We start from the raw sequence: 23,519 nt of genomic DNA on the forward strand, positions 1-23,519 counted from the left end.
GCTTCTCCAACGATTGGACCATTAAACGGAAGTGTTGTTGTTGTGTGTTGTTGTAGTTGTTATTTTATTTTGTGTTTGGGGGGGGGGGGAGTCAGATATTTTCAATCAAGGAATGTATTCTGTAGAATTTTCACCATGCAATCACTTTTCATTGATTAACATTTACAAAGTGTATTTTTTTAAAACATTAGTTGGTGTCCATGTTTATCGACGTGATATTATACTTTGAATTATCATGTACAAGTGCGACTTTTATATTTTTTAAAAATATTTATACAGTAGGCATAATAACATAATTTCTACAGCTATATAGTCTAGTACAGTTAAATGCGATTTAATTTTTAATTTTATACTGATTGTTAAATTCTGCGTGCTGTAAAAACAAGGGTAGTTTTATTCGAGCCGATATAGTCTAAAAACGAAGATCAAATTATGTTATGTAATTGTATAATTGTCAAATAATAAATTCCCAAAATAAAGGTTCAGAGCGTGTCCCTGGCCTGGGGATTAATTGAGTCCAAGGGTCGAAACAGAAAACACAAACATTGTTTGTGTCCATGTCCAGTCTGTTAGTAACAACTATTCGATTAAAGGGGTGCAATTTATTCCATGATTTATTTATTGAACCTTAACTTCAAATTGTTTATCAAAATGTAATACAAATAATATTATTTAATGTTATTAAACTTACGATATCAAATGAATTACCATAGATATGACTAATATTTTCCAACTGTTCTTCATATGTTTTAATCACCCCTATTATATTATGGAACCGTCCAGCTTTAAAGGCTTATTTGCATAGAAAGCGCATATCATTAGCGGAAAGGTCGAATATCGCTTTGATCATCTGAAGATGTAACAGCTGATCTACTTTTGACGTTCAGACAACGAAGCTTCACTGAGAATCTGACTTCGAAGAATGATACTGAGACACCAATAATCATGGAAAATCTACTGATGTTTTGCAGTGTAATTTTCCTCGTCTTGTCGGTGAATATATTGCGATCAGAAGCTAGAATTTTCTACCAAAATGTCACTCTCGTTTACGGCTCCGAGGAAGCCAGTGTGGAGGCACTTCGTCTTCGAACCGACGGTTTTGGCTTCGCAAACACTGGAACACTGGAGTTTCATGCAACTTGCCCATTGCAAGAGGTAGGTTCAATATGGTATTGTGTTGATAGCATATTATCAGTTAGAGATCGAGATGTTAGTATGGATTTGGTTAGTCCAATTTTTATTTAAGCTTATAAGTGTCTGGTATTTGTAATGTGGTGGGTAAGACTAAGAGGATAAATTAAGGCCAACTAAGGCCAAGACTTGAGTAGTTTGATCATGAGTAGTTTGATCTAATGAGAGTTTGATCATGTTGATCATGTTAAGATTTCTCTAAGATTAGTAAGAAAGACTTGGAGCAGTCTAGAATCTACACTCTAATTCTTCCAAATCTAACATTAGACTTAATCTTACTTTTAACGGTGGAAAGATGAGGTAATTAAGACCCACCCAAAACAATCTATCTTGTTTGGGGATAGACTATGTTCCGTATTCCACTGAGCTAGACTGTCTGATTTCACAGAAGTCTTTATTACTTTATAGAGAGGAGAGAGAGAGCGTCAAAAGGCAAAATTAGTTCTTAAAAACTTGTACAAGCAGGCATTTTAGACGAGGTCTAAATTGAAATTCTTTTGTCATTTCATCTCTGTCAGTAACTGAGTAAGATTATAAGTAAATATCTTTGATTTATACACATGAAACTGAAAGATCCCACCATTTTCATTCCATGACTATTGGAAACAAAATTACAAATGTGTGAAATAATTCAATGAGGAGGTGTATGACTAGAGGTTGTGAGTCCGGAAACTTATCAAAGGAAAAGCTGTCGCGTTTGCTGTTGTAGTTTTAGTAAAAAAAATTGTACCAAATAGCACTATAAACCATAAATATTTGCCCATCATACTATTGCTCAACACAAATTTTAAAAGAACATTGCTTGTGAACTTCTTCAAATTCACAGTGCCGGGTATTGTTTTAAATCAACTGTTCCGAAAACCAACCTGTCCAAACACATGATGATGTGTTGGTATGAATGTTGGAAACCTTTTCAAGAGGTGAAACTCTAAAAACATAACATTATAAAATTACCTGTAGATGTAAATATGAAGATCTGAGCCAGCGTTTGCGACACTGGTCAGTATTCCATGACTGTATTTAATTGAAATCAAGAAAAAACTTGACATTCGGGACAGTTCCAATGTGGTAACAAATTGAGGCCAAGTTTATGGAGAACCATGAACTTAGACTTCACATTTTTGAGGAATGGTCACCTACAATGTACATGTACTGTACAATACATGCAGTCTGTACTTGCACAATTATTGTAGTTACTAACTTTTTACTTGAAATCTTAAAGCCTAATTTTCCTGCGATGAGGTTTATCCTACATGTAGTAAATTGTTATCTCGTTCCCAAACTTATGCAATTACTTGTTTTAGATTGATGCATTCTGTACAAAAAATTGTTTTAAGAAAATATTTGTTGGGGAAAAAAGTAATTATGGTAACAAAAACATGTATGACTCACAATTCTTGGCCTACATATTTTAGGTTGCATCAATGAAACATGCAGCATTAGCACATACTGGTATATCAAAATTTGTAGATTTCCACCCTCCTGTTATTATTGTTGTGAATACATGTACATGTATGTGCAGGTGTCTTGTGTACTCTTGTCAGAGTTGTCTAAGCTCAAGATCCCACCTATACCCATCCCTTCTTGGGGTTCATGTGAAGATAATTTTTATAAAAAACTAGATTCTGAATCTTGTGTGTACATCTACATGTACATGTACTATACCTCATTTGGTAATTTGACTGCGTAGAAATATAATGTAGAATTGTCTACAGTACAATGTATATACCAAATTGTAATCATATTCTTTTCATGCGATGTTAACTCCAATGAATTGTGAAATTGTGAAATGGACTGTACTTGGAATTCTTGAAATCGTAATTTTATGTATACATTCCTGTCATACTTCTTTCTTTCGGTTGTAGTTTCAATACTTCTTATCAGTTTGTTCATGTTATCCACTCTGAACCAGGGTTCCCCGCTTCATCTTCCTCAGAAAGTGTACAAGGCATCAAATTAGAGGAAATGTCTTTTCTCTGGCTTCCTGTTATTTGAGATCTTATCAGACTTTTTGATACTTTTATCTATCTCAAACATCGAGAGCCAAATTCAAACTGAAGAGTCCTTATTTATAAGCTTTTTGACTCTCATTCAAATGATTCAGGGTGCGTTCAAGCAATTTTTTTTAAAGCTAGAATCATAAACATGTATCACAAATCAAAACACTGTTAAAAAGCATGTTTACTGCGGGAGAGCGTTCAAACAATTTTTTCATCAACACTGATTCTCGCTCATTTCAAGCCCATGCAGCCACTGCTCATCACACTGTACAGTTTGACCCAGGAAATATAGGTCAACTTCTCTGTGTGCTTTCTGAATTCGTTTGCGGTCGACTGTCGGCCAAACCAAAAGTAGGCCACGATAATGACGTTATAGAATCATATAGATTTACCGGTAAGATCTCTGTTTGTTCACGCGATTTTGTAGCGCAGAATCATGATACAAAACGCATCTTTTTCAACATTTCATGTTTGTGTTTTTCAACACATTTATTATTACGACCAACAAAAAATCACTTGAACGCAACCGTGTTTTAAACTAAACGTCTTTGAAAACAGTGTTTCTAGGGTGAAAAAGTGTCGCTTGAATGCACCTGTGGACTTGTAAACATTTCCCTTTTGAGAGGTTCACTAGATGTCTTTGGCATCCAAGGACAAAGTGAGTTTGTTTTGACAATGTTGATGTAATCCAACAATCTGAATATAGTCTTTATGTTGTTTGTTTTCACTTTTGTTATTAAATCAAGAAATAAAGAGGCTTGGATTTATGAAAGGGAACTTTCAAAGCAGTCATGCATTACATTGCTTTATTAATTTCATTAAGGTTTTGGAGGGGAAAAAGCGCTTATCTTCAATGAAATACAACGAAAAAGCTAATGTTATTGGAGCGAATGTCACCTGAGCAAACTTCGGGTGACCATATTAGTAGTGCTTCATATTTTAAACTTTGGAGATTTAATATAGTCTATTGCTTCTGTAGGTAGTGAGATAATACTAATTGGTGTAAAAGCCAAATACTTACTGGGCTATCTCAACCATTAACAGGTATATTTTATAGCTAAAGTATTATGTTTTCATTAAAATGTTGTTAAATACATTTGTTTATAATAAAAGTATCATTCAATGGAATTTGTATTGTATATTTATATTTTACATTTTTCATTAATGTTAAAGATACGAAATGAATAAATAGAAAGGGTCACATACATTAAAACATTTACACGTACATGTTCATGTACAAAGCTTCGAGCCCGTGTAAAGAGCAGGGAGTTTTAGAGGGAATTACCACTCCCTGGTCCCTGGTAATGTAATAGTGAGTGCGCATTCAGCTTTGTCCCTAATACACTCTGACAATGCCAAGAATATGTGGGTGTTTATGAGTAATCGAACGGCAAATTGCAAAATTCTAGGTTTGTATTACTTCTTGAAAAGATGATATATTGCTTGTTTATACATTTTTAGAACTCTTGAAAAGTTCAATGACAATAAGATTTTAGATTTATTGTAGATCGAATTAAGTCTTGGAAAGTTCAGTGACAAAAATTGTCATTGAACTTTGTATTAAAGAGCTATTTGATCTAATAATCTAGATTCTTTTGATGATTCATAGATGATCACATTGATCTAAGAGTTGAAGGAGTACTACAAATCCTTTTCTCAAGAGGTACATCAATCTAGAAATTTATACTTCAACGTTATTTGAAGTTGACATGCAAGTTGTATATTTATAACTGATCCCCCCCCCCCTTCCTTTCGATTGTTTTACTAGTGCCCTGTAGTATGTCATGTACTGTACACATGTTTATATACATGTACCGTGATCTCCATTTACTCACATATTGCAACACAATTTAACTGTATCATATTGCAACATAATCCACTCACGTACATCATGAAAATCCTAATATAGTGGTTTTCTTCACCATAGAAGTGATGACACCTTAAAACAGAGATAAAGACAAAGACAGGAGATTTATATGAAATATGATATGATATCCAGATCCAAAATATAGGGTGATTCAAGTTGAAACTATTTACAGGCACACATAGGTTGAAGGTATTCAAACTTCATGTACATGTGCATACAAAAATGTGCAAGTTGCCATGAAGCTGGAATTTGTCATTGTATTTGTAAGCCACTAGGCCAATTAAAATATAGTTCTCTAACTCTTCTTCTTCTTCATCTTCCCTTTTTCTTCCTCCTCCTCCTCCTCCTCCTCCTCCTCCTCCTCCTCCTCCTCCTTCTTCTCCTCCTCCTTTTTTGTGTGCTCCTCTTTGGTCTTCTTTTTCTCCCCACCCCCCCCCCCCCCCCCATTTTTTTGCACAGAAAGGAAAAAAGGCATGCTAGAACCTGTATTACATGTATAGGCATTGCAGTTGTTTGCAGTAAACAAGTTAATCCAATTGTGCCAGTTCAGTTATTTCATTGAAATACGTACAAAGCCATTTTGTACATAACAATACCCTACTTTTATATGGGGATGGATACCTGTAGATTGTGATTCATGCAGTGCACTGAAATTCATTCTAATAGTCAAAATTATTTCTATCAACTACGTGTAAATCAAATGAACAATTGATACAGGCAGTTTGAATAAGAACTAGGCCTACTATAATTCAGTTCATGGTGGTTCAAGTGATGACTACATGTATGTACAATGTATGTGTATGTCTCTGTTCTTGTATTTAATAATAATAATAATTGTATTTATATACATGCATTGTAGTGCCTTTTCTATTTAAGATGGTTTCAGCTTCTTTCCTTCTTTGGAGATCAAGGCATATATACAACTGTATGTGTCGTTGGAGAACTTGTAATTTTAAGATTTTTTTTCAAAGGAAACAGACATAAAACCTTGACGACATCAATGTTTCTTCTTATTTACATTTGTATCTTGTCATGTCAATCTAGAATTTTATCTCAATGTATGATGTATGGTTACCTGTGCATGTCTCTTATTAACCCATGTGCACAATAACAGTAATGGGTTGAGATTCTAGGGTCTATTTGCTAATTTGGTCCCCTTTAAAAAAAAATGGGGGATCCAGACTTAAACATACAGCTTTTGTGTATAACCCAACGAAAATTGTTTCTCCCCTTTTTTCTTCTTTAATTCATATGTAACTGAACATACATGTACTCTAGACAGGGTATCTTCAAAATGTAGCATGACTGTGTACTATACCCATTCACATTATACAATTCCTAATTCTCCGTATCTTTCTCTTCTTGTTTTAGGTCATCGGTCCAAGGCCTGATCTTTGGCTTCTTACATGTACAACACAAGAACTAAGAGATGTAAGTATATATTTTAATCTGCCTATAAATAGATGTAACTAACTTAACTGAATACCTTTTGGAGTCGTATAATTCTGATGCATACTACATCACGCTTGTGCAGGTTCATGATTTAATCTACATTTGTACGACTTCTTACATTGTACAACTTCTTACATTTAATCTATATTTGTACAACTTCTTACATTGATCTACATTTGTACAACTGCTCACATGAACATCACAAGAATTAAAAGATATGTTAGTATATATGTAAGCCTATAAAACAGGCTCTACACTTTAACTTTTAGGAAGGGGCTCCGGATTAAAAATTTAAGAGTATGTACATGTATGATGCACAAGACCTATGTAAAAAAGAAATGATATCTGCAATTATGTTAGTGTGATAATTTGGACCTATAAAACATTTCAGCTAAGCAATTATTTTTACATAGTGATCAATGCAATAAATTGCAAAAATAAATGATACAATCAAAAGATAAAGATTTTTGTGTTACATGGCCCTGTATGAAGACACATTGTATGTTTTACAGTTTGGCAAAGTTTATTTTTTTATTTTTAAATAACCTTGCAGTTATGCAAGAACTGTATTGATCAGAATGTAGTGTTGGCAAAGAGTCACCATATGCAGGAACATATTAGCTCTTATTTGTTGACACTTATATTCATTCCTATGAGGGAATTCTTTTTAAATAGTTTTTTGTAATAACTAATATGTTACATGTGTTTTGTACATGTACATGTGAATGTAAGGAGAAAAACATTTCAACATCAGTTTAGTATATTCAGTGAGAACTATTCTTTGTCCCTGTTAGAGATTCAAGATTCAAGATTCAAGATAATTTATTGTTTGATTTAAAAAATACAGAAATTCATCCTCCACTGGCGAGTGACGTACATATACAAATATCGAAACAACATAAACATTATATAAAAACATTCGAAGATACAAAGAAAATACAACAATAATAATAATAACAATAATAATAATAGCAATAATAGCATTAACAAAACTGACATGTTAACTTGAAAGCTGGTATTTAAAAATGAATCTCGATAATGCACATAATGCATAGAATAAATGAATTAAAAAGTGCTCTGAAACATTCACCCCTTCTCTCCATGAAAAGGGGTATGAGGAAAGAACAGAGAAAAGAACAAATGAGAGAGAGAGAGAGAGAGAGGGGGGGGGGGGGGGGGAGTCACATGGAGTAGAACAGAAAGGAAACGCGAGGGAGAAAGAGAAGGTGACAGAAAACGAGGAGCTCTGGGAGGGAAGAGATGAGGTAGAAGGTCCATGTAAAAATTTGTTGTTATCGAAGGCCTTTATATTCAATGCTAGGCCTATTTTATTTTTTCCAACATGTGATTGCTTTGGTATGTCTCGCCATTTGATGTAGGACTAAAGGGGATAATAAAACATCCTTTATTTGTACCTCCCATTGTCCATGCAGTGAATACGCTATTCAACCTGAAAACAGTTAACCAAGGGTTATGGGACTATATAGAGAACTAAGTCTGTTTAATGTTGTTGTTTGTCTCCTTTATGTACTACACATTATTGTGAGCAGGTTTGATCTCTTCCAAGATGTATGGTTCTGAACTAGTTTTGGCGGGATCCTGATAAAACCAAGGACGATTGAGTTTGGGACTATAGAGAGAGATTGTCGATCCAACACATGCTCCCACAGATAGCTGTGACCAATGCTCTGTGTTACATGTAATTTCCTACATGTGCACTAACTGAATTTGTAACTTTGACCCTGGACCGAACACCATAGGCCTATACCTACATGTAGTGCTACTAACGACTCTGAACCTAACCTAAGACCCTAGTATGCAATCCTAATCCTAACCCTATATCTGTGACGAAATAAAGCCTGGAGCAATCGTCGCCAGAGTTCATGTCAGATCACTTTAGAGAGAACATCCCTATTAAAGCCCATCTGTACTAGTGTACAGGAGGGACTAGACCACCCTGCAAGGTCACTGACAGCTGGTTATCTCATCAAATCAGCTCTCACGTAACATAAGAAAAAAGAGGATCATGGGGACCAATTAATGATCACCGATTAGGCATTATTTGATATATATAGAGGGAACAAGTAGCTGTAAGGAGTGCAGTGGGGCTTTAAATGATGTCTAATTTCTATCTCTGTATATACAACAGGTGCTGGAACCCAGAACAAGTCGTCTCAACTCCGTCTGCGAGTCCCTCCAGTACAATGGACTCTACTCTCAGAAGCCCGCCAGGTTCTGTAAGAGCCTCCATGTCCTGTGCTCAGACCGCAACCAAGGCGCAGCCTCCGGGAACCCCTGTCACTCCTGGCTGCTGAACTCGCTCTTCCCAGAGCCAGAGTACTACAAGTTCATGCTACTCCAGTGTCCGTGGCAAGGGGCATTCAACGGGACTCACGCCCAACAGCAGCAGGAACCATGCTGGGTAAATTGACTGATTGAAATGGAATTTATTTACACAAGAAGGACTTTGAAACTTTGACTCTTATCTTGTATGTCACTCCCTTTTAGCATACCTATACCTGTCGATTTGACAGACTAGAAGTCAATATTGATTCACGTATAAGTCACAATCTTTTATGAACCATTAATTGAGGTAGATTCAGGTGAAAGAATTTAAATTTTGTCGTAAATCAAAGAAAAAGATTTAAACAAATAAGCACATGTAGAAGGTAGGTCTTGATTTTCATTTGGGAAAGAGGAATATGACCTCGATATATATATCAAGTTGTTTTCAGGGTGAGGTCAACAACTAAGAGGGAAAAACTAGATCGTCCAGATTATTCGATTTTGGAATGTCTAATTGGGGATTGATTTACATGTATGTTAAAGCATCATAGGATCTCAAAAACAGACTTTTCTTGACTTTAGGATAGCTCGATCAGACTTGGTAAATATGCAAGATAATACTTGACCCCATCAGTGCTATGGCTGGCAAGCATGGATATATAGTAAATCATGCTCAAGAAGTGAAAGGCTGTACAGAGTGTACTATAAATTTCTTCATAAGCTTCTTTTTTCCCCTTCTTTTTTTAAGCCGAAGGAGGGACACATATATCATGAAATTGTGCTCTAATTGAAACCATTTAGCAAATGTTAGTGTTGTGGGTCACATGGTGAACTCTTGGGCTTTGATTAAACTTGACCTCGTTCTATTTCTGACACAGATTTTGAAAATGAGATAGGACACCCGCTTTTAGAAGTCATGGCGCCCTGACATATTTTTTCTTTCACTATTTCACATCCTTAGAAGGTTCATGCGGAGTTAAGATAAATAAAGGAACATGTGCCTCTTTATTTGTTTCCAATGCTATGTTTGGAAAACAAACCACAATTTTGTTTTGCTACCTGTTTCAACTATAATGCTCGATCTTGAAAACTGAGTTCAAGGTAAACTTGCTTGACTTACGCAATATAGTGAAATATATCAAGATATACCGTCCTCACAGTTTTATGGATTAATCTTTTCTTCTTCTTCTTTTCTCCTTCTTATTTTCCTTTTCCTCTTTCTTCTCCTCGTTTGCCTCTTCCTCTTTCTTCTTTTTTTTTCTTTTTCTTCTTTTTCTACTTCTCCTTCCTTTCCTCCTCCTTCTGCTTCATCTGCTTTGTCTGCTTCTTCTCATTCTTCTTCTCCTTCTTCTTCTTCTTTTTCCCTTTTTTTTTCATTTCTTCTTCTTCTCCTTCTTCTTCTTGTTCTCATTCTTCTCATTCTTCTTCTTCTTTTTCTTCTTCTTTCCTTTTTCTTTTCCTTCTTTTCTTTTTCTTTTCCTTCTTTTACTTCCAAATATCACGTACTGACTGTCTCCAGCTCATAGGAAATATTATGAGATTGCTTACGATCCCTGCTTCCTGTGTTTCTATTCCAAAGCTTACATTTGATTATACACGTATCACATTAGATAACTAATGTTCCCATTCATGTATCCATCCATAGGCCAACCTGACCCTGATGAATAACAATGGACATAGCCATCTAAGCCAGGGTGAAGAGCCACTTCTGCTTATTCATAAAATCCTCATTGTTGTCTGGGGATCGTTACTCTTTATATGGATCATTAACTGGATCAAGTATTACTGGGTGAGTACAGTGAAACCTGTAGATAAAGACCATGCAGGGGAGATGATAAATGTGGTCTTTGTAGGCAGTTAATCTTTATGTGTACCTAGAAACAAAGTATTAGGCGCATTATAAATGTGAGCTATTATTATTTAATATTATTAAATTGAATTACGAAATTGGTTTGACTACATCTTTGCCAACCCCTTCTCCCCTCCAGATATTATGGACAACTGTTATTGTTATTTTTTATTTTCTGTAAACAAGTTTTGTGATACACATTTAAACTAAAAGAAAGAGAAATAAAAGAAATACCTTGCTTACTATCCTTGGCAGAATTTATCTACAGGGTATGTGCATTGTCGGTGACCCTAATTTGCAAATATGTACCAAAAAAGTTAATCTTATTAAGTAGACTTCACAAAAATCTTTTTTCTTTACAGAATGTATGCCTTGTAAGTACACCTTCATTACAAAAAGTTTGTCCTTTTTCTATCTTTCAGTACTCCAATAAACTGCACAAGTTGTTGTTTGTGGCACCAGCTCTCAAGTTTGTCATCATTGTAATCCTGATCATTAGATGGGAATTCATCAATGCTACCGGTATGTATTTCAATTAGAAAACTGTTTGAATAGTGTCTGCTGAGAGCCAGAAAAACTTTGAAATATAGAATTCCCTTTCTTTTGGCTGTCAGCATAATTGTGATATCCCAGAAAACTTTGTATTCTTTTATAAATTTGCTGGATGGATACACCACCTCAGGGGAAAAATTAATATTTATTTGGGGGGGGGGGGCTACTTTTTAAGCTCGCCTGCATGAAAATAGCACTCTAAAATTTGTTTTGCATTGAACTCTATGCAAAGTTATGAGGGCTCTTTTCTGATTTTCGGGGTCTCTTTTGGGCATTTCATGGGGGAATTCCGATCCCTGTGTATTTTTTTTCACTGCACCACCTCAAAATGCAAATGCAAATTTTTCTCAGATAACTTTTTGATCAAATTTTGAGAAGCTATTTAGCTCTTTAAATTACAAAAAGAGATTTGGGCCTTTTTTAGGGTTAAAAAAAGGGTCAATATTATATTGTTCACAGTAAAATCACACATTTTCTATTGTATTTTTGTTTTTAAAGAGGTTCATTTGTGACCTGGAAGTAATATATTCACTGTAAACAATAGAATGACCTTTGAGTGGAGCCCTACTTCTTCTATGGGTGCTATTGTATTAAACAGTGCCATCTGTGCCATCTACAAGTCAAGGATATGCCAATAATACCTGTTTTTAAGGAACCATGGGGTTAATGGACACACATAATAACAATGGTTTCACAGGCTCTTCCTTCAAACAAAATTAACCTCAAAAGTCACAAGTGACCTTCCTGGACAATATTCAGGCAAGCCTGGAAATTTGGAAGAGGTGAAATAGTAACTATTGTATGAAAATCTAAAACGGGTTTTAAATTTGACCTTTTGAGCTATTCATACATTGTACAATTGACTGATCATGTTCGCATGGTAGGACAATATTGATGAAAGGAGAGGCATTTTTTTCTTCTATCATTAGAGTTTTTCATGCAAGCTTTAAAAATAGCTTCAGACGTTCACTTGATGATTATTATTGGTCTGCAACAGGTCAAGTAACATGTTGTTGAAATCTTGTAGATTACATGTTTCCCATAGGCCATTTTTGTAATGTATATCAAATTAAATGCACAAATCTATGCAAGTGCCTTGTTACAAATGATTTTATTCACCTGTTACAAACAATTGTATTTTTTGGATAAGTCATTAAAGGAAAATATGATATCTAAAGATCATAATGGTGAGAGCTAACAGTGGCATGAACGGCCTGCCATAGTTAAGTCCCACCTAAAGTTAATCTTAGTCTTTGTGAAACACCCCACTTATTTCATAGCAGAGGAAGTCTCTATGGTATCTTTGAAATGATCGATCCAAACATTTACATCATCAAACCTTGGAATATAAGGTGTACACTTTAATTTCAAATATGTAGTAGGCTTGGTGGTCTAGTGGATAAGTCGTCGGACTGTGTATCACGGGGTCCACGATTCAAGTCCCGCCATGACACTGATTTCCTTTTGCAAAATATTAATCTACATTTGCCTCTCTCCACCCAGGTGTCAAATGGGTACCATTAGGAAGCAATTCCTTGAATTCTGTGAGCGCCAAAATCGGCTGCCTAGCAGAGCCCGGGGTAATAGTTGGAGCACCTTAAACACCTTGCGTGGTGGATCTGTGAGCTATAGAAAAATCTGATATTAATATTATTATTATTTTCCTGTATTTGATAGGTCTGGAGTGCCGATGGCTAGAGATCACCTCCTATGTGTTGAGGAGTGCAGAACAGGCAATGCTTTTCATGGCCATGATGCTGGCTTCAGAAGGCTGGTGTGTGGTACGGCCCAAGATCAGGAACATCCGTCATGCCCTTCTACCAGGTAAGAAAGGTGGCTCAATGGCTCAGTGGTAGAGCAGTGGTCACGTATCAAAGATGTTCATGCGTTGGTATATAGTTGTTAGTGAAGTAGGCAATTTGGCGATCACTACATAGCACTGAAGCAACGGGTATTAATGCTGATCGCCTGTTTCATGATTAATATATTTCTGATTGGAAATCAAAATTCCATTTTTTGTTTTCTTAACAGTTTTTATAACACTACATGCTATTGGGTAAAACGAGTATGGTAAAACCGGTCTCTCAAGGATTTTTACTTTTTGAGGCACTTCATGAACATTTTGAAGCGTAACATATTTAGGGCTTTGGTATTACACCATATCACAGACGGTGATAATACGTAGGGCCATGCATCTTTAATAGGTTTAACATTGTTAAACGATGCCTTTAATGCCAATAGTGTCATACTGGGTGCTTCAGGAAAATAAAATGTCACATCAGAGGTGTAGCCAGGTCCCATTTGTCTTACTCATGGCATGTGTGACCTTTTGCTTGCCAATTATTATCCTTAAGCTGAAGTCCATTAGGCAGTAACAATGTAAAAGAGACTCTCCTATTCATGATTGAGCACTTTAAATTGCTTGCTATAAAACAAAGTGTGTTATACCATTTGATGTAAACAGCCCATGATAGAAGTATATGTCAGAAGTGTTAGTGAAGAAAACTGGGATAATGCTATCTGATGACAAACTTATGGCAACGAGCCATCAAGTAGGTTTTGTTACCTGGATACTTGTATTTCAAGACATAAACAAAGGAAGCTCATGCAGGAAACTAACCAAGAACACGTTGGACAAATACACTAGCTAAGGAAACAAAACAAGTTTGAGGTTGCAAATTTGTTGAGAAAGCATGGGAATTTGTGGTTTTGTTTACAGGCAAGCAACATTCTTTGTAGGTTTCTATCAGTCGGAAGTGACATGGAATTTCAAGACACTTGTTTAACAGCTGTTTGGATTGCCTTCAAACAGCTTTCTAATGTAACACTTTCTTTGCCAAGTACACCTAGGTATCACTTCCATACTGTCCCACTAGGCGCGTCTTCATCAGCTTTAGATTGCCAAATATCCGCTATTTGAACTATCCCGATCGCAAATTATCCAGCTGATTTGCGTCTTTATCAGCCCGAAGTTGCAAGTAGCGGGATATTTGGTCGGGATTGTCATCCCAAGAAATCTCAGTCTAGTTTGCAAAATATCCTGCTATTTCCCAAATAGCGGGATAGTTTGCGCCCATCTGCATCAGACCTAAGTACGGAGTCAAATATCTCGATCCCATCATGCACAACGATTTCCGGTTTTCCATGTTTGTAAATAAACTAGCTTGTAGCATAATGCTTTAACCTGCGCTTCATGTATGCACAGCCCATACTTGTTTATGTTTTACAGCGCGGGTAAAATCTTAAATCCGCACGCTGGTCATAAAGTCGGTCTCTGAAGTGCGCATGCGTCAATCTCGAGATTAGTTTTCAAGCTAGTTTGTTTGGTGAAGACGCGATTTTGAGCATAGGGATAATATCCCAAGTCTGAAAATAGCGGAATATTTGGCAATCTCAAGCTGATGAAGACAGGCCTAATGTGACTGGCAAGATTTGTTATGATTTCTGGAGAGTACAAGATGATTCATATCCTTCTTATGTTTTTATTTCAGTATTATTTCTTGCCTTCCTGGGTTCAGTGATCTGCGTGGTCTGGGTTCATAGCTATTTTATGGTGAGTAAAAATATACAAATAAAATTTGACCAAACACCATCTAAGGGAGATGGTTATTTGGCTAATGTAGACGGATTTCATAACAGGTATTTTATTTTTTCCGGGAAGGGGGAGGGGGGGGGGGGGTCAGTGAAAGTGACTGTTGCATACAAACAGCCTTTGTGTAGGTGGTCACTATGAGATATATTACTGTAGGAAATATTTCAAACTACATCAAGGTTTGCAGTATGTCTGGTGATTACATAAGGATGAGAATGTTACTACAGACAAACCTGTCTACAGCGACCGCCAAAGGAAAACACAAAATGTGCTTGTTGTAGACAGGTGGTCTTTGTAGAGAGGTGGTCACTAAAGCAGATTTGACTATATAATGTAGATGACTGGTATACACTGGAGTATAGAAGTGAGTATTGGAAGCTATATAGATTACATCAGTAAGATACCATCTTCATCATCGTCATCATCCTGTAATAAGAATAGAATATATTATTTATTGTCTTCTTCTTCTAAAAAAAAAAAAAAATTGCCATCCAGGTGAATCTTATACAAGATTTATAATTTACATACATTCTTATCAGAATATCAAATGCATAAAAAGTATGGATAAATAGATGATACATACATATAATACAAATTATATAGAACATAAGGATAAAGGAAAGAAGACTAAAGGGAAGAAATGGAGAAGAATATACATGTAGAATGAGGGGATTAAAGGAGAATGTAGCCCTTGGGTGAAGTAACTCCAAATAATAATACCACAACTTCATCTTTTTTTTTCTATCATCAGGCATTTGCAGTTTGCAGCATTGTCTTCGTGATCTACCGTGCTCTCAAATGGTGCTCCTACAACATTGAGCTGATCAACAGGCAGATCATTATCACACAAGCCATCATGACACAGAAAGAGATCACCTTCCGAGATGGCATGGGCTTCAAAGAGCAACTCCTCAAGAAGCGGGACATCTACCTGAGGCTGCGGCTGGTCTGCGCCGTCTACACCATGGTCTTTGCCATCGTCACCACCATGGCCACGTTCCTCACCGAGTTCGCCTGGGTCAAGGAGGTCACGTTCGAGGTCCCGGAGATCCTCGTCTTCACGGCGCTCGGGCTGATCTTCCGGTTGCGAGACTTCAGCGTCTACGAGAACATTGAGATCATCGTGCCGCGGGAGAGGTCGGCGGTGATGTTCTTGCCATACCCTGACATGCACTGGCCTAAGAGGCAGAAGATCATGATGGCCTTCCCCCTGCAGCCGGTGGAGGAAGTGGTCTGTGAGGAGGAGAAGGCCTTGCTCAAGGACACCTGAGATTACGATCAAAGACACCGATGGGTTTAGTGTGTGAATTCAAATCGTAATGGCAATGTACTAGACGTCGATGTGCTTGATGGTGCCGCACGGTTATGCATAAAGCAGTCACAACCACCTCCACCACCATTGATCTTGACAGTTCTCCTGCGCACGTTCGTCTTGTTTGATCCGACGCTGGGAAAAGATGCCTGGGAGGTGAAAACGGCAAGTTTATCATTCGGATCGACAGCTATGTGATGTCATGTGGCATTGCACGTAGGAAGAAAGACATCAATGCATCTTAAAATAATGAGAACATTTACAATGGTTATTACCATGCCGGTATGGGGTAGTATCCAATAACCTATCACCATCTCCCTAGTTGTACATAACTCATTAACACTGTAACTTGTTGTCAGAAGGTGTAAAACAATGAAAAGTCACAATGCAACTCTACAAAAAGGCCTTGAATCATCTTATACTCAATAGGTGTAGTGTGGCCTTTGATGTTCAAAGAAGTTGGTGTCTTTTCAGAAACGAAGTCCCCCGTTCCTACTTTTTTATGCCATCTATTCCTCCCTTTAAATGTTGGCATCATAAGTGATGTAACTCAAGATGGCTAGTTTTGGTGCTAAAGTTATTTTTGCATACAATTTTGCTCTCTCGTAAAATTCTAGTTATACTAGAGAGTATGGTATGAACTCATGTTAGGAGTATTGTGTACAAGCGGTCTGCTTGAGCTGCATACGCAAATGGTGAAAGTAAATGTATGTTCATTCTTCTTCAAAGTAGTAGAAGCTTTCTTGACTTTAAACGTAGTCATAACAAAAATCACATCACTAGTTTGAAGAAAATACCACCTACGCACTTAGGTAGCATTTTATGCAAGAAAGTTTGTATTTGGAATTACCATCAAGACAATTTTATCAGGATTTACTTTACAAAACAAGGTTCAATAGAAACAGCTGTTCTCCGACATGCACCTTACAAATATTTTCTACTGTCACAACAGTGTCCAGAATATTGCATAGAATACTCCTGTAAGTTACTCTTTTAGGATCAAGTAGATCCACTAAGAGTTGAATTTATTGCAATCATAAATGTGTGGAAAAATCACAGTTTGTTTTGAGGAAACAAGGATTTGAAATGTTGATCTTTTGAACTTTAGCACAAAGAGGGAGATGGCCTTTGATTGCTATTTTGCAACTGATTACTTTAAACAATTGATTGATCATAAAATAGATCAAAATGTTACCATGGTTGATTGCTATTAAAGCTTTGTGTTTTTTAACTGTTATAGTATGCAGATTGCTTTGATCATTCAAAGCAGCTCACATACTCTGTTCTATTATTTGATTAATAAGAAAACGGGATGCAGAAAAGTGAAAGTATGTTCATACACATTACAAAGTTATCTCTTTTTGAGAAGAGAAAAAACAATGATGGAAATGACTTTCCATGTATTCAGATGCACTACTAGTTTATCTAGACACATATATTTTGTATCATCCATTTATGTAGCTTTCAGTATACATGTACAATGGCTCTGCATTTCTTGATGTCTTTTTTTTCTTTCTTTACTTTTTTCTTCATTAAGGGAATGTGCAAATATAAGGTAGTTTAGAACATTTTAGCCTATATTGTTTTCATATAAACCACAATGTAGCAAATGAACAGTCCATTGTTGTTTATTTTGCTGGATATCAAGTAATTTCGTCAAAATGGGAATTGTATATACCTGTTACAATGTGTGTTGTAGATCAGAAGTGACATGGAGTCATCCAAATCATGAATCAAAGGTGATTAACCCATTAGCAACTAGAGATTTTGTGAAAATGGCCTTTTACTCACTGGAAGATGTTGCAATATTACTCTCATTTTTACATTGTTCTGAACAATATGAAACATGCGCTATTTTTCTATGCAGAATCCTACTGTAGACATTGTAAGGATTACGCACGTATAACATTATCAGGGTAGACCCCATAGAGGGATACTACAGCGCGTTGAAAACGGAGGAAAACGGGCAGGCAGTTTTGGGCGTTTCAGTGAGTAAAAGGAGGGGCGGTTTCAGGTGGTTTAGTTGCTTAAGGGATAATAACAAAATACCATATATATCAACCTAAACTGGGATCAGTGATTTTCTATTTGTACTCCTTTTCCCAAGCATTACAAAATTCAGAGGTTCACACCCCCCCAAAAAAAAAAAATAAATAAATAAATAAATAGTAATAATAATAATAATAATACCTAAAGATTCTTCCCCTCCAACAATTTGGATAGTACATGGTATCTATTTTTAATCTCTGTTGTTGATTAATAATAATTATAACAGGTACCAAAATATCAAAAAATATTTTTGAATGAAATTTTGTTGGATGTCTTGTGGTGGTGGAGCGAAGGCTAGAGTTGTAATAGTCTTTCGGATTCAGTCTTACATGAGCGACCTCAGTACAGGGTATAAGTAGTCCTTCTTCTTGATCAGTTAAGTTGATACAGTCAAACCTGTCTATAGCGACTGCCCAAGGGAAACACAAAAAGTGGTCTTTGTAGACAGGTTCGGTTAGTACGTGTTTCAATGAGAAACCATTTTCAAAGGAAACCAAAATGTGGTTGTTGGATACAGATGGTCTTTGTAGACAGGTTCCTTTAGTACATGTTTCAATGAGAAACCATTTTTAAGGGGAACCAAAAATGTGGTTGTTGTAGACAGGTGGTGACTAAAGCAGGTTTGACTGTACATGTATGAATGTGAACGTGTGTACCAAAGATACAAAGCCCCTGAAGTGCAAGTCTGATTTGTGAGACATGTAGAATGATTGGAAGACTTTTCTTTTATTTTCTTCATATATGTATCATTGTTCATTAACTCCAAACAATTGTTATGTAAGAATGAAACTTCTAACTGCATTCTGGGTTTGCTAAGATGTAGCATGATTGAAATATTTTTGTTTTATTTTCTTCATTTGTGTATCATTGTTAATTAACTCCAAACAAATGTTATGTAAGAATGAAACTTCTTACTGCATTCTGGGTTTTGCTAAGAAGTAGTAGTCATACTTTATTTGAATTGATATTAATAAAATGAAGACTCTTGTCCATTTTGTTTCATGACATATAAACAAAAAATGGAAAACCTAATATAAAAAGTCCCCAAGCCCAACATCTCATACTCTTTGATTAAATAATGCAATTTTTATTTATAATTCAGATGCAAAAATTGTTGAAATAATTTTGATAAAACTATAAATTTTCTCATTGCAATAGGGTTATTGGTTTAATAGGAATATTTTGTTTCTTTTTTCACCATATATCATATTTACTAGTAGAAGTAGCAGCATGCAGACATTCATGGATGCTAGCAGGTTTATCGGCCGCAAAAGTTGCTTGACTTGGCTGGTCATATTTTTTTTTCTCCGTAGCATCCTGAAGTCGGTATTAGTTATGTGACTTTACTTGTATATGTATGGGACTTGGTCATCCATCTAAAATATTTAGATTTGTTAAAGGTATCCATGTAAAGTGTTTAATCATTACAATGAGCATAAGAATATTTTGATTTTTTAATTCAATTTCATATCAAACTTCAGTGCATGTGATATTGATATTGTAAGGCACATGAGGTGTTGTTTACAAAAGCTGTGATATACCAGTAACTGTTATTCAACTAATTACCATGAAGTTCATTGTTATGTTGGTGTTGAACTGGGCTCCATTTCACAAAACTTGTCATCAGTGACAAATTACAGTTTTTGTTATAAGCTAGTGAAATCCTTGCTTCTGATTGGTTGTCAGCAGATTTGTCACTGATTTTTATCATTGTCATTGAAAAAAGGCTTTGTGAAAGGGGTCCCTGGTCTGATTTGCCAGGAAGCTGGTACCGGCATTGTTTACTGTTGTTTTTTTAACTGTCGAAATGAAAATTTACTTTACTTTGATATGCATTTGTATAATACTCATTTTCTTAAAACCAAATTGAATGATTACAAGGAGTAGATAGTTGCCCAAAGTTTAAAGACACAGATGTGATGGTGTTGAAACTCAATTCTTAGCTGATTCCTATTCTTTATCAACTAGAAGAGTTGGGTCATGGAAGCCATTTGGAGATAACAGTAGCTTCCAAGATACTGTTACCCGATTTATTGTACTTAACCAATGGCGTACAGAAACCAGATTGTCCGGATTAACCTTACAAGAATAGCATAATTTGAATAGAACGAGTCAAACTTTTAATAGTACATCATCCTTTTCAGTATCAGTATTGTTACATATAGCATCATGTGGATCTGTATTGCAAAAAAGTGCCAAATTCAGAGATAAAACGATGAGTATTTTTAGAAACGGTCAATTGGACATCGTTTAAAAAATGTGAGGTATCGATTGGACTACAGCATAAGGAACTCAGGTGAGAAGGATTTGCTACATTGGTAAATGTTGCACGATAGGGTGTAGCAAATTTTATATTTTTGTATTGGCTGGGGTTATGTGACATGAGGTGAATACACTTTAAGCAAGCATGTTATAAAAACGTGTTTGGTATGTTTCTATTACGAAAATTTTCCTGAAAATGATAGTTTCTAAATCTAAAAACTTGAAATTTGAAACACTGTAACTCTAGCAAATTGAAAACTATTTTTGTCATTGAAAGAGGGATGATCTGTGACTTTAAGAATAATCTTATCAATGTAAATTGTGCTATCAGGTATAGCGAATGTAATGTGTTGGAAAAATTGTTGAGTAGAAGGATAGGAGAGAGAGAGAGAGAGTCGGTCAGTCAGAGAGAGTCAAAGATATGTATATAGTTAAGGAGGGTCACAGAGAGAGAGAGAGAGAGAGGGGGAAAGTTAGGGAGAGACAGAGAGAGAGATTATTTACATTGTATGCCATCATTAAATTGATAAAAACAAATCCTTTAATTTTGCAGCTGCCATCTAGTGTGATTACATGCATTCATTTTCTATTTTTTCAGTTTTGTTCTTACACTTTTTGAATTCATTTGTCAAGGGTGATATCACTGGGGATTAAGGAAAATAGTCAATCCGCATGTTGATATTAGAAATACATCACAGTTTTGTATCCATGTATGAACTTGTAATAATCCACTGTTAATGGATAACATATATTATTCAGTTCGATATACATTCAGTTATGGTTATGTGACTTTATATAATTCTTTGTTTTAATGCTTTAAATACTGTAAGCTGTTACCCCCTGTGAGAACCTCAATAGTATTGTACGTATTATTTTTATACTTATATACCGTAAATGCATTCAAGTCATGGTTATACCTCATGTGATGGTATGCTAATATGCTTATATCTCAATTACAATGTTGTAAAAGATAGTGATTAGTTGATGTTTTTATATATCTTGATACGGGCCACATATTGGTATGTAGGTGAGCTATCGGTCATGCGAACAAGCTTTATGTATTCGTTAACAAATGAATATAAATTGTGCCTATTTCTGAAATATTCTGCTTTTGGCCGTGTTTTGCATGTTTGATGTAGGCCTACTTTTCAAAGATGGAGAGAGAAAACAAAACAAGAGGGAGAAAGCAAGAGAGAGAGAGAGAGAGAGAGAGAGAAGCGGGAGATAGGAAGTCAGATGTGGGGAGACAAAGAAAGAGGCACTGAGAATTAGAGAGAGAGAGGGAAGGAGCGAGAGAGAGAGAGAGAGAGAGAGAGAGAGAGAGGATGTGGATAGAGAGAGAGATAGCGAGAGATGGGTGGAGGGAGAAACGATAGAGAAAGAAAGGTATGGGTGGAGAGGTACAGAGAGAGGAGGGAAGGAGCGAGAGAGAGAGAGAGAGAGAGAGAGAGAGAGAGAGAGAAAGAAAGCGAAGGAATGAAAATGAAAGTCATAAACGGAAGCTTCGATTAAAATTGAAGCTACTATTTATTAACAAAGTTATCACAAACGATGTAGGCCCGAACTGGTACTTTTGAAGAACAATTCATGCATTTAATGATCAAGCCGATGTAAAGAGCAACATATACAGGGATTCACAAAACGCAAAGATCCAATGACAACAAAGCCTGAAAAGCAACATGTACATGTTTTACGGATATACTCTCATAGGCGTAGAGTGTGGGGCAACAAAATCACATTTTAATTTTTGCCGGCAAATTATGAAGTATAGGCTTGTCGGAAAATCGCAAAAAAAAAGCTACTTATCATTCTGGAAATATTTTTCGGAAACTTTGGCAATATCCTTGCAAATTTGAATATGAAGACCCTTTCCATTTCTAGCTTGATGGGAGGGGGGGGGGGGGGTATTTGTTGTAACTTTTGTAATTTGGTCTGATATCCACTCCCTTACCCAACCTCAGAATGTTCTGAAAACTCCCTTGTACCCCCCCCCCCCCTCTCCTTAAACAAAACCCACACAAAGGGGGAGGGGAGGGGAGAAATTGCCTTGATAAGCAACTCTCATCGATTATCACAACCTATAGAGAAGGCGTTACCTTCAAACCGAAAACCTTTTTGAATCATTTGTGAGAATATATTTGCCGAATATGTACAGTGCTTCTGATCAATATCAATCAGTGATAGATTACAACCACCCGGGCCCCTCCCTAAGCATACTGAACGATGATTGGTCTAAAGTCCCAGTGAGAGGCGGTCGCTTATTGGACAAAACTGAGATTAAGAATATATGTGATGATGAAAACAGAATTGACAACATAAAACAGGTGTAACCGATGGTGAATATTTTTTGTATAACATTGAAGTTATTGAAAAGGAATATTTGCTTGTTGGTCTTAGGGATGGACAAAGAATAAAATTACAAAGATCCAGCAAATGAAAGATAGGTCTACGCAATAAATATGATATTCTCTACCCGAGAGCTCAAGTGGAGGAAACGCGACATATGTGATATACGATTCATGAAATATTTCTGTAACTATTGATTAAAAATAATGTTCCCTGACCCCACCCATTTTTCACATTCCCCTTTTTACTTTCCATTCTCGTTCCCGCCCTGCATCCCTTTCTCGTCTTCTCTCTTGATTAATTTCACAATGGGCTATATACATATCTCTCTCTTCACCCGTACCCTTCTTTCTCTCTCTCTCTCTCTCTCTCTCTCTCTCTCTCTCTCTCTCGGTGGGGTGTTGATTTTTAGGCTGCATTGTGGAAAATCCTCAGCACGCCCAATGCCAAGTACGGGAGTTTGTTTGCATGTTGTCGTTTGTTTTTCGGTGTTGTTTGTCAGAATAATTATCAACAAAGCTAATGCTAATGTGATAATTTTTTTTTTTGGAATGGGGTAGGGGTGGGGGGCTGTCAGAGAATATCGGACTTCGGTTCCGGAGAATCTTGGATCCGTCATTGGTGTAGCATAACTTTCCACCTTCAGCACACGAAGTGAAGAAAAAGAAATCGCTCCCTGCACCCGGTCTCTCTTGTAATACTAATATTTTAGGGGAATTCATCGCCTTGAAGCACATTTTTAAAAACATTCTGTGCCACCC

The 23,519-nt window shown here is 36.3% G+C and overlaps 1 protein-coding gene across 1 annotated transcript; it reads left to right on the plus strand.

The window, feature by feature from the left end:
- Positions 1 to 671: 671 nt before the first annotated feature.
- Positions 672 to 21,513, plus strand: LOC100889173. The gene is made up of 8 exons (XM_011670070.2): positions 672 to 1,155; positions 6,430 to 6,489; positions 8,660 to 8,932; positions 10,442 to 10,585; positions 11,068 to 11,167; positions 12,875 to 13,021; positions 14,689 to 14,750; positions 15,541 to 21,513. Exons 1-8 carry the CDS (start codon positions 946 to 948, stop codon positions 16,057 to 16,059), a joined length of 1,515 nt encoding a protein of 504 aa, XP_011668372.2. The 5' UTR covers positions 672 to 945; the 3' UTR covers positions 16,060 to 21,513.
- The last annotated feature ends 2,006 nt before the right edge of the window (positions 21,514 to 23,519 follow it).

This window comes from Strongylocentrotus purpuratus, unplaced genomic scaffold, assembly GCF_000002235.5.
Source record: "Strongylocentrotus purpuratus isolate Spur 01 unplaced genomic scaffold, Spur_5.0 spur5_scaffold_15, whole genome shotgun sequence".
Taxonomy (NCBI): Eukaryota; Metazoa; Echinodermata; class Echinoidea; order Camarodonta; family Strongylocentrotidae; genus Strongylocentrotus; species Strongylocentrotus purpuratus.

What these genes read in the sequence shown, in the direction of transcription:
- LOC100889173 (XM_011670070.2), top strand. Translation starts at nt 946, where the DNA reads ATGGAAAATCTACTGATGTTTTGCAGTGTAATTTTCCTCGTCTTGTCG. An exon ending in CAACACAAGAACTAAGAGAT is followed by an intron (nt 6,490 to 8,659) that starts GTAAGTATATAT and finishes TATATACAACAG; the next exon opens with GTGCTGGAACCCAGAACAAG. An exon ending in ACTGGATCAAGTATTACTGG is followed by an intron (nt 10,586 to 11,067) that starts GTGAGTACAGTG and finishes TCTATCTTTCAG; the next exon opens with TACTCCAATAAACTGCACAA.